Source organism: Pelophylax lessonae (assembly GCF_965119305.1).
Source record: "Pelophylax lessonae genome assembly, chromosome: 10".
Taxonomy (NCBI): domain Eukaryota; kingdom Metazoa; phylum Chordata; class Amphibia; order Anura; family Ranidae; genus Pelophylax; species Pelophylax lessonae.
In genome coordinates this window covers 18177695-18190138 of record NC_138777.1, presented here as the reverse complement: position 1 = coordinate 18190138, position 12444 = coordinate 18177695, and the positions used below count along the sequence as shown (strand labels likewise).

Here is a 12444-nt window from a genome sequence, read left to right as displayed (position 1 = left end):
GGTATCACTTTAGGCCAGTCACTTCACTGGGTATATGGAAGGGTTTATAACCACTTTAAGAGCTCTTTCACACTGGCAGCCAGGGGGGAGTAAAAGAAGCCAAGTAAATGTCCCCTGCGCTCAAATGGTGCACGTAGGCAGAAGAGGCATCGGCTCTATTGGTAGCATCTGAAGTCTTGCCGCCCTCTCAGGATGATGGGTATCCATACAGACTGAAAGCAAAGGACAAGAGAAGGGCGCACCGACCTAGTGCAATACCATAAAGTATTTATTGACAAATTGTTAATAACACAACATACATTCTACTCACAAGAGTACGCTATGTGCAAGCGAACAAGAAAGTTCTTTCGGCTGTCCAGAGACCACAGGACCGTGATGCTTAATTTAGACAGGCAAACTTGAAGGTGTCCATAGGGCTAACGCGTTTCGAGGGAGAACCCTCTTCCTCAGAGCCATCAGATGGCTCTGAGGAAGAGGGTTCTCCCTCAAAACGCGTAAACATTCCCCCCCCTATCAGAGCCACTACAGATTGCTTGTAAAAGGGGTGACAAGGGTTCCTGTATGTCTGATCAGGCCCCTAATATAAGTGGCACATTTCTACTTATTATTATTTGTTTCAAATTTGGGTATAAAATTCTCTAGGTTTGTCTCATTTTTTTTTTTTCTCTCTTTATTATATTATAATAATACCTACGGCTCAGTGATCATAATAATATAGATTTTTTTGTTTCCCTGAGTCCCGGTTCACATATGTTTGATGCCAGAGATCGCATGTGATTCGCACTGCCCTCCAAATCCCATGCGATGTCCGTGCGATGCAAATTCAGCCATACAGATTGTATGGCTGATTTTGCATCGCATTCGGACACAACTCGCACAGGACCTTTTTTTGGGTCTGCACCAGAATCAAATCACAATCCTCCCTCCTCGTACATTATAGTCTTCTGCATAGCTGGGGGTGTCTAAATGTACGTGCTGTCACAGCTCCTCTGCTCCTCCCCTCACCTCCCTACATGATATTTTATGTAGCTTTTGGGGAAGAGGTGGAGGGGAATACTAGAGAGTGCTATTGAGTGGGAGCTCTGAGGCTGTTGACATTGCATTTAGAATGGTGATACCCAGCAGCTGTCTACACATGGTGGCTTCTAGAGGTAAAACAATAAAATGAATAACATACATTAGATGCACATATTCTTTGCTATGCCGCATTTGTTATGTCACAACAAAAGCAACGTATCTGTGGCAGCCTCAGAATATTTCACATATATATATATATATACTGTAAAGGAACACTTTGAAAACACATCAGCTATCAATGGGGAGAAAAAAATCTCATGCTGGATATCTATACTGGTATGGACTGGGTAATGTGTTAGGATCTATACTGGTATAGACTGGGTAATGTGTTAGGATCTATACTGGTATGGACTGGGTAATGTGTTAGGATCTATACTGATATGGACTGGGTAAAGTGTTAGAATCAATAGTGCTATGGACTGGGTAATGTGCTAGGATCTATACTGGTATGGACTGGGTAATGTGTCAGGATCTATACTGGTATGGACTGGGTAATGTGTTAGGATCTAGACTGGTATGGACTGGGTAATGTGTCAGGATCTATACTGGTATGGACTAGGTAATGTGTTAGGATCTATACTGGTATGGACTGGGTAATGTGTTAGGGTCTATACTGATATGGACTGGGTAAGGTGTTAGGATCAATAGTGCTATGGACTGGGTAATGTGCTAGGATCTATACTGGTATGGACTGGGTAATGTGTCAGGATCTATACTGGTATGGACTGGGTAATGTGTTAGGATCTATACTGGTATGGACTGGGTAATGTGTCAGGATCTATACTGTGTTAGGAAAGGATGTCACATTGTTTGATGGAAATTAAAATTATCCCCCTACAGAGGGCTGAATTCAAAGACACCCCAAAAATCAAAGTGAAGAAAGGATTGAGCAGGTTAGTCCATTTTGCTGAAATGTCATTGCAGCAACTCAGAATGGTCCTCAGTAGTTTGTATGGCCCCCCACGTGCTTGTATGTATGCCTGACAATGTCGGGGTATGCTCCTAATGAGACGACGGATGGTGTCCTGGGGTATTTCCTCCCAGATCTGGACCAGGACATCACTGAGCTCCTGAACAGACTGAGGTGCAACCTGGCAGGGTCAGATGGGCCGAAACATAATGTCCCAGAGGTGTTATATTGGATTTAGGTCAGGCAAGCGTGGGGACCATTCAATGGTATCAATGCCTTCATCCTCCAGGAACTGGCTGCATACTCTCGTCACATGAGGCTGAGCATTGTCGTGCACCAGGAGGAACCCAGGACCCACTGCACCAGTGTAGGGTCTGACAATGGGTCCAAGGATTTCATCCCCATACCTAATGGCAGTCCGGGTGCCATTGTCTAGCCCGGTGTTTCACAAATCCGGTCCTCAGGGCCCACTAACAGGCTAGATTTTAAGTATTACCTTGGGGAGATGGGCAGACTAGAATACTGCAAGCATTTAGCAGCAAATTATATCATCTGTGATGTATGGTAGGGGTGTAGCGCTAATAAAACAAGTAAATCCGTATATAAAACATTAAAAGAGATATCCAAATTACATTGGGCAAATTAAAGCGGAGTTCCGACCACAAAATCGACATAGTCGATTTTGGGCCATCCGCTTGCTATAGGTCACCTGAAACAGAAATGGGTAGTTAGGATTTTTTTTTTTTTTACTTACCTTGTAATTGCAGAAAGAAAATACTCACCTCTCTTCCACTTCCTCCCTCGGCCGCACGGCCCGCGCCGTCACTTCCGCTTTGCAATGATTCCTGGGAGCTGAACATCATCGCTCCCAGGAATCAATGCGCCTGCACCAGCCCCGACGTCAGTTCCGGTGCAGGCGCGTCATACCTTGCTAAACAGCTTCTGGGCATGCCCAGAAGCTGAGCAGGGATGACGCTACAGACACGGAAGTGATGGCGGGGCTGGCGCAGTGCATCGTGGAACCGAAGAGGACGCGGAATAGGATCGCGCTGGCTTCAAGCTGCCCAGACCTGAGATAGCAGCGCTGGAGAAGAAATTTTAAAAGTAAGTATTTCTTCTTGCAGGTAAGTGCGAACCGGGACAGATCAGAGGCTAGCCATTGTGGAATGTACCAGCCCTGACTGTCCCGGGGGTATGTTCATTGAAATTTTTTATTTGTGGCCGAAACTCCGCTTTAAAGTCCATATAAATTCTTAGATATCCCAAATGGTGAGTCCACACAGGCAGTCCTGAAAGTTACAGAGTGCAATAGATCCGCCACCAGAGGAAAAGGTTTCCCAAATGCCCTTACCGGATTGTTTGACCAGAAAGGTCATACACAGCAGAAAGTATAAGTCTGTCAGACCACGATCTGAAGCGCCGTATCCTCTGTAGTAGATCACCACAAGCCTCTTAATCTGCATGTGCACTAATGCCGGTGTGGTGCCGTTTCAAACCATAAAGATGGCCGCCGTCCTCCTCAACTGCGCATGCGTCCGACCGTCCACCAATAGGATCCACCCAAATAGGGCCACTCCCCAGACCCCCTGCGTTTTGAGTACACTACAGATGTCCTTCTAGTGGGTCTCTAGACATAAAGAAACAAACCCAAAAGAGGAGCTGGGAATAACGCAGAGAGACGGTCTGGATATGATTTTGTTTTATATTTCTCTCTCCCCAGTGCATGAAAGATGAAACAGGGGAGACCAACTAGAAGGATGTCTGTACTGTACTCAAAACACAGGGGGTCCTTGCTGGCCCAAATCTGTCTGGGGAGTGGCCCTGGGCCCTGGCTTGCACACAGAGGAGGAGGAATACTTCACACTGACACTGCCTGCTGAGAGTGAGACAACAAGCACTGCTGCATGAATGATGATCTGCTAAAACATACTGACAACATAATGAAGTTCAAGCACATAATCTATCTGATTCTGCATATTTAATTGCAATATTACCCGGCCGCACCTGACTTACTCACCTCCTCTCCCTATCGTTGCCGTCACCGTGACTGGCTCCGCCCCCGCCCGCCTGAACGTGACGGCAGGGAGTGAGGGAGGGGAGGCTCAGGATGGCCCAAGAGGAGGAGCAAAGAAGTCCAGCCTAGGCAGCAGACAGTCTGACACTCAGTACTATGCGGCGCAGCGGCGATGCGATGCCGGCCCGCATAGATGAGGAAGAGAGCGGCAGAGTGGTGTCACCCTCCAACCAGTGTGACCAGTGTTAATTTTGGCAGCAAATTTCAATTTAGTTTTAGTCATAGTCTTATGACTTAAATGGCATTTTAGTTTTAGTCCCATTTTAGTCTTCTGAAAGTGTTTTAGTTTTAGTCGTATTTAGTCGACTAAAACTCCAGTACATTTTAGTAGACTAAAACGTCCTACATTTTAGTCGACTAAAACTCATTTTAGTCTATAATCGAATGGGCGTAGTTCAATTGTAATTTGTAATGCATTATTTAAAGCGGAGTTCCGGCCTATTTTGCAACTTTAGTGATTCCTGAAGTGCTCGCTATGCTGATCAACAATTGGGCATTTTCAATTTTTTTCGGGTGTCCCTTACCTTATTTTCAGGGCATTTTTGATTGTACTTCCTCCTTCTCCCCCCTCTGTGGCCACGGCCACCGACATCACTTCCGCCTTTGCATTGCATCCTGGGAGCTGTTTATCATCACTCCCAGGAGGCTGGAATCAGGAAGAACTCCCAGAACACTCCCTGGAATCAGGAAGAAGGACACTGCAGATTACACTGCGGCTTCAGATGCCCACACCTAAGATGGCCGCGCCCAGACAGCGTTTTTAAAAGTAAGATTTTGACCAAAATCCAATCCTGTACACCTTGTAAGTATGAGAATAGCGGTTCTGTAAAGGGCGATGGATTAGTATTATAGGGGTATTTTTAGTTAAAAAAGGTATTTGAGGCCGGAACTCCGCTTTAAGCATTTCTCTACAATTTCCAAACTTATTATATACTACTGCTGGTCTTGGAGTGAAAAATCTAATATGTTATTATTTATGGTATTAAGCTTTGAGCATGCACCAGTGTTAATTTTGGCAGCAAATTTCAATTTAGTTTTAGTTATAGTCTTTTGACTAAAATGCCATTTTAGTTTTAGTCGTATTTTAGTCATCTGAATTGTTTTAGTTTTAGTCTTTTAGTATATTAGTTGACTAAAATTGTGTTAATTTAGTCGACGAAAATGTTTTAGTCGGTTTTAGTCTACGAAATAACACTGCGGTGGACACCCTGGTGCGGTCCGCCCCCCTTGCACACCTGGGCCACCGAAGCCTGATGCCGGTAGGCCCAGGACGTACTCATCGATCTGGTCGAGTGCGCCTTAACAGGGAAGGGTGGAACCCGTTCCTTCAAAGCATAGGCCTGGACAATCGTCTGTCTGATCCATTTGGCAATGGTCCCCGCAGACGCAGCCATGCCCTTCCGAGGTCCCTCAGGAAGGACAAAGAGGGAATCCGATTTCCGAAAGGATTCAGTGGAGGACAGGTAAACCCTGATCGCCCTAACAACATCCAAGGAATGCAAAGCAACCTCCTTAGGATGCTTAGGCTTCGCACACAGCGGAGGCAAAACAATGTCCTCATTAAGGTGAAACTCAGACACCACCTTAGGGAGAAATGACGAGTTAGGTCGCAAGACCACCTTATCTTTATGAACCACCAGGTAAGGGGAGCGGCAAGACAACGCCGCCAACTCCGACACCCTGCGAGCCGAAGTGATCGCCACTAAAAAGGCAACCTTCTTAGACAGCAGAGGCAATGATATCTCCCGGATGTTTTCAAAGGGAGAACGCTGCAACACGGACAGAACCAAGTTCAAGTCCCATGGAGTTAAGGCTCCCTCCAGGGAGGGGCCAAATGTCGTACACCTTGAATGAAGGTGCGAATTAAGGAATGAGATGCCACAGGGCGTTGAAAAAGAACAGCCAGTGCAGAAACCTGGCCCTTTATCGTGGCCAGCGCCAGGCGCTGGTCCACACCAGACTGGAGGAAAGCCAACACTCTCGACACCGAGTATGAGGGAGGAGAAAACCCTCTGGACTCACACCAGGCAAAATAAGCTTTCCAGGTACGGTAATAAATTTTACCAGACAAGGCTTTTCTAGCCTTGATCAGAGTAGGAATGACCTCAGGGGAGAGACCCCTGTCTCTCAGGACCTGGCTTTCAACAGCCAGGCCGTTAAAGCCAGCGACTGTAAAGCAGGATGGAAGATCGGGTCCTAAGACAGTAGATCTTCTCGCATTGGCAGCTGCCAAGGAGGCGCGACTGCTAGGTGAACGATGTCCGCGTACCAGGACCGGCGTGGCCAGTTCGGTGCCACCAGAATCACCAAGTTCGGTTCCGAGGCCAACCTGCGAAGGAACCTGGATAACAACTGAAGCGGAGGAAAGGCATACATCAGACGATACTGATGCCAAGGGGCCACCAGCGCATCCGAGGCGTCCGCCAGAGGATCGCGCGTTCTTGCCACAAACCTTTCCACCTTGTGGTTTAGCCGAGACGCGAACAGATCCATGTCCGGGGATCCCCACTTCGCACACAGCATTTGGAAGACCTCCGGGTGTAGGGACCATTCCCCCTGATCCAGGGTCTGGCGGCTCATATAATCTGCCTGCCAATTCTCCACACCCGGAATGTGGACTGCCGAAATCGCCGGGACATGAGCCTCGGCCCAAGACAGAATGTCGGTCACCTCCCGGGCCGCTCGGGCACTCCTGGTGCCCCCTTGGTGGTTGATGTAAGCCACCGCGGTAGCATTGTCCGTCTGTACCCGTACAGGACGACCCCAAAGTCGATCCGACCACTGGAAGAGACACAGTTTGATCGCTCTCAATTCCAAGATGTTGATTGGAAGGGAGGACTCCTCCTCCGACCAAGTGCCCTGGGCAGACAGGTTGCCCAGGACTCCACCCCAGCCTTACAGGCTGGCATCCGTGGTAATCACTGTCCACAGTAACGGAAGGAAGGACTTCCCTTCCGACACAGCCGGGGACTGAAGCCACCACAGAAGATCCATTCTGGTCCGGCGACTCAACGAGACACTCAGACCCAAGGACTGAGGTAGTCTGTCCCACCTGGCCAGAATCTCCGCTTGGAGAGACCGCGTGTGAAACTGAGCAAATGGTATCGCCTCGAAGGTTGACACCATCAACCCCAGGCACCGCATACAGGTCCTGAGTGATGAGGATTCGTTGTCCCTGAGGGACCTGATCTCGTTCTGAAGGGTCCGGAGCTTGTCCTCCGGCAGAAATACCTTCGCTTGAGCAGAGTCCAGAACCATTCCCAAATAGGGAAGATGAACCGAAGGAGACAAAGTCGACTTCTGAACGTTGATGGTCCAACCGAACTCCTGGAGCGTCTGTACCGTAGTCAACAGATCGCGCAACATGCTCTGACTGATACTCGATCTTAACAGGAGATCGTCCAGATATCCCAAGACCGCAATGCCCTGTGCCCTCAACAGGCCCAGAACAGGCGCCAGCACTTTGGTAAAGACCCTTGGAGCCAAAGCGAGACCGAAAGGTAACGCTACGAACTGATAGTGGTCCTCCGCTATGGCCAACCGGAGGTACCTCTGATGACCCTCGAAAATGGGGATGTGCAGATACGCATCCTTTAGGTCGATCAAGGCCAGGAATTCCCCTGGACTCAGGGAGGCCACCACCGAGCGGAGGGATTCCATACGGAACTTTCGAACGCGCACAAAGCGGTTCAGAGCTTTCAAGTCCAGGATCGAACGCACCTTGCCCTCCTTTCTGGGCACAGTGAACAGATTCGAGTAAAACCCCCGAAACCTGTCCCGATGAGGCACCGGGACAACCACCCCCTGGGCAAGGAGGTCCTGCACCGCTTGATGCAGGTCCTGTAGGTGCCCTGGGGTCAAATGAAGATTTGAGGGAAAGAATCTGTCCGCCGGCCGTGAAAGGAATTTGATCTTGTATCCCGATCGAATGATTTCCTGAACCCACCTGTCCGGAATCCGGAGCAGTCAAGGTTGGAGGAAACCGCGCAAACGTCCCCCCACCCCTGAAACGGGTGAGGGCGTCCCTTCAGGCAGAGGCAGATTGAGCCACCGCACCGGCATGGCCGGACTTCTGCTTGCCCGCCCAGGGCTTTCTCTGGCCACCTTGGCCCTTGAAAGGTTTGCACTTGTTTTGTGGCTTGAAGGCACGAAAGGACCCCTGATTGGGTCTAAAGGCGGGACCCCGTTTGCCCCCAGTGACTCCTTTCACCAAAGTATCTAAAGCCTCGCCAAAAAGGCGAGACCCTGCATAGGGAAAATCAGCCACCCTTTTCCGTGATGGCTGGTCAGCCGACCAGCTCTTCAGCCAGATCAGTCGACGGTTAAGTACCAAAAGGGCCAAAGGGGCCTCATTTAAGGCCGCATCGCACAAATACATGACCCCTTGATGAATTTGGTCCACCATGTCCAGCGTAGCAGGTAGGGCAGAATCAGACGCGAGAATGCGTCTAAGCACCTTAGTCCAATCTGCCACCGCCTGAGCCACCATGACAGATGCGAAAATAGGTTTGAGCATAGAACCCACCACCATGTAGGCATGGCGGGCAAGAGACTCCAACCTCCTGTCCGTAGGATCCCGGAAGACCGGGGTATCCTCAGTGGGAACCAAAGTAGCCTTGTTCAACACGGCCACAGTGTGATCCACCTGGGGGGCCACACACCAGCGCGAATCCGTAGAAGGCGCAAAGGGGTAGAGCAGTTGAAACCGTTTAGGCACCATGAAAGGGCGTTTCAAACTGCGCCATTGTTCATTCACTGTGTGATGAAACTCAGCGGGGCAGGAAAAAACCTGCGCCGACTTACGGGTCCTATGTGTACCAAAAGAGGACACAATGCCCGGAGTATTGGGCTCATCCTCCAAATGTAGTGTTTCTTTAACCGAAGAAATCAACGCATCCATAGCTGCGCGTTCTTCAGGCGACCCCGGGGGAGAATCATCTACTCCTCCGCCTCCCCCTCAGACCCCAGCGGGTCCAGGGACGAGTGAGACCCTGAAAAGGGCACGCCAGCCACAGCAGCCACATCACCATCTGAATCAGAGGAGAATGATATTCTAGGCCTTTTTCTAGCAGCTCGTTCAGCCATCAGCACCTCCATTTTGGACACTAAAGTTGCCACCACAGCGGACAAATTAGGTATAACAGGGGGTTCAGCAGAGCTGGGGTCCCCCACCAAGGCTGGGGGGAATTTGCTGTCCTGAGATTCCATTGCAGAAAAAAAAGGTACTGGCGCTTTAAGAGCGCTGCGGACTGCGCAGCCCACCGCTAGACACACTGTGTACACAGACTCCCCAAAAGGGACAAAACTGAGCCAGAAGGGATAAAACAGAGAGATATGGAAGAGACAGTCTGCAGAGCCCCACAGAGTGTTACCACACTGATCGCTGCTCCCAGAGGCTGAACTATATGCTGCAAGGCTAAGGGAAAATGGCTGCCCATAGGAAGCAATGGGAGGCTTCGGCAAGATGGCCGCCGACATGTGCTCGGAACGATCGTTCTGCCACACACAAGATGGCGCCAGATGGCGCCAAAACCACTACATAGCAAGCTGTTAACAATCCCACAGTGAAGCCAGACATGCTGCTCACACCTAAAAAGGTGGACCGCGTGGTTTTAACCTGCTGCGGCCGCCGCACACACAGTCTGCACCTCCAAAACACAGAAGTGACACAGGAGAGGGGCCCCCAAATCCACACAGCGCCAGCAGTGTAATAAAAAAGACCCCCGCAGGGGTCGCATCCGGGAGCCCCACAAACGCACAGACATGAGGGAACACACAGCAACACAGGACTGCCACCCCAGACAGAGGCCCCACACAGAAAGTACTTACCTGTACCGGATGGCGTGGGGTGCCTCTATTAAACGGAAAGCCGCTGTCCTCAGATGACAGGGAATGCCGTCAGCCAAACGCAGGACACTGCAGCACACGCAGATGTGTCCAGTGAGGCAGCCACCTCACAGGCTGCATCCCTGCTGCGAACAGGGATGGGTCGTTCATAGCGCCAGGGCGAACCATAGCTGAACGCTCGATGGCGGGCTGGGGATCCATCTGACCCTCTGCCCTGGAGAGCCAGGGCGGCCAATCTGATTCCCAGCTCCGCAAAATCCATCTTCATCCGAACATCCGACTAAAACTAAAGCTGACAAAATAAACAGCTAGTAAAGCAAAGAAAAAACTGACATCCTTGCAAATAAAAATCATAAGAAAAGATTAGAAGGCTGAGACTGTAGCCCCAGCACAGGGAAGCCTAACTACTCCTAACGCTAGGCAGAAGACAAACTGAGTTGGGATGGCTTACTGCAGGGGGGTATTGACCAGTGGGACAGCCCCCATGGGTGTGTCTATGTTAAATGCTTTTGTTTTTAACAAGTCTTATGCCTAGCTACTCCTGTGAAGAGGAAGTCAATACCCAACAGTGATGACTTAGAGGCGGCGGCGACTGTCGGAGGACGTAAGAGAAATTTGATTTTTACATTTTTTTTTTTTTGAGAATGTTATATAGCAGAATGTGAAAAATATTGTTTTTTTCAAAATTGTCGCTCTTTTTTTGTTTATAGCGCATAAAATAAAAAGCGCACAGGTGATCAAATACCACCAAAAGAAAGCTCTATTTGTGGGGAAAAAAAGGACATCCATTTTATTTGGGTACAGCGTCGCACGACCGCGCAATTGTCTGTTAAAGTAACGCAGTGCAGAATCGCAAATTAGGGCCTGGTCATTTAGGGGGGCAAATCCTTTGGTCTACAGTCTTAAAGTGGTTAACAACCCCCTCTGCTACTTAACTGAGCAGATCAATATCCCTGGAGCTTAATTGACTTGATGCTGAAAGCGTTCCTTTCATTTTTTTGAAAAAAAATAAAAATTATAATATATATATATATATATATGTGTGTGTGTGTGTGCAGGAATACTATTTCACTCTTTTAAGGCCCGTACACACGTACCGATCGTCGGCAGACAAGCGTCGGCCGACGAACGATCTGCCGATTGTACGCTTGTTAGTATGATGCCTCCGACAGCCGACAGCGCACATTCTGCCGACAAGAATCTGTCATGCAGGCATTAAAATTTTTGTATGCCGACACCAGAGCGGCCGATTGTTCGCCAGTCAGTACAGAATTCGGCCGACAGACAGCAGATTTGCAAGACTGGGCATGCTCAGAAAAGAAAAAACACAGGGAAAGTTAACCATTACATGACATCACTTCTGCAGTCGGCTGTAGTCGGCGGACAAAATTCTTGTGCTGTCTTTGCACTTTTCAACAGACACGACAGCCCGGGGACAAAAGACGGCGTACGTGTGTACGGGGCTTTAGTCTGGGGCTAATGACAATAAATGAGGGAGGAAAAGGTTCTGGGGTTCCACAAGCAACTCAGATGGGATTTGTTATGATAATATGAGTGGGCGGAGTCGCGAAGTCCGGCTGTGGAGAGGAGTTTTGTCCTCTCCCGGCTTCCGTACAGCCCGAAGGGTCATGTGACGCACAGTTCCTGCCTCCTTAGGTCATGTGACGCGCCGCTTCAGCTCATGTGAGCTGAGCGGGGATGATTAGGAGTGACGTCACAGCCGGGAGATCGGAGTGATGGGTGAGTGAGGGGAAATGTGAGGGAGGGAAATTCAAACCGGAGACAGGCCGTACCGTACACCGAGCCTATATAATACCGCTGTGTGACTGTATTCGTGAGTCTGCTGCTGTATGACCACACCGCCTCCTTTTTCTGCTGTCCCCCCCCCACTGGATAGATTCACCTCACTGCACCCTGGGGGTCACAGGAATATAAATTGATGGGGAAAAAAAATCTGAGTTGTCACCAAAGCAGGAACAGAGGGGAAATCTACCAATGGGGACACTTGTTTCCATAATCATTGTCTCAGCTCCCCACTCTCCATCCAATCTGATCGTACGATCGCCCCCAGATCCGCCATCTGCTGTGTAGCACAGGGGCCTCCTGATTGGATAATAACTGAGCGCAGTGTTTACATTTCTCTGACAGCTTTCTGATCACATGGAGATTGTACAATCACATTGGGCAGTGAGATGAGAGCTCCTCCCATTTCCTGTCCCAGCAACAGGAAGTGACGGGAAATCTCCCCAATAAGGGGAATGAGCAAAAGAGGAAATAAACAAATAGTGTTTGGACCTTCTTTTCCTGTTATATCCCAAAAAACAAGATCACTATTTGTGTAGCAGAAATCTGCGATTGTCGTTGGGTGATTTGGAGCGTCACACATGGGACGTCCCATTCGCTGTGTGCGTTTGTTGCTCAAAAAAAGCCCCTCCTCCTTTTTAGGCAAGGAGATTTGTGCAGCATTTTAATGCACTTTTGCCGCGCAAAATTCGCACCATTATTGCCACGCCACAACCATTCCCCCCTCCCCCCC

General features: G+C 49.3%; 1 protein-coding gene across 1 annotated transcript in view; it reads left to right on the top strand.

Moving 5' to 3' along the window:
- The first annotated feature begins 11597 nt into the window (after positions 1-11597).
- Positions 11598-12444, top strand: part of SAAL1 (serum amyloid A like 1) — a 112776-nt gene continuing 111929 nt past the window's right edge. Inside the window, exon 1 of the mRNA XM_082270871.1 lies at positions 11598-11648. Coding sequence (XP_082126997.1) covers positions 11645-11648 — 4 coding nt within the window. The 5' untranslated portion in view covers positions 11598-11644. The remainder of the gene's footprint in view (positions 11649-12444) is intronic.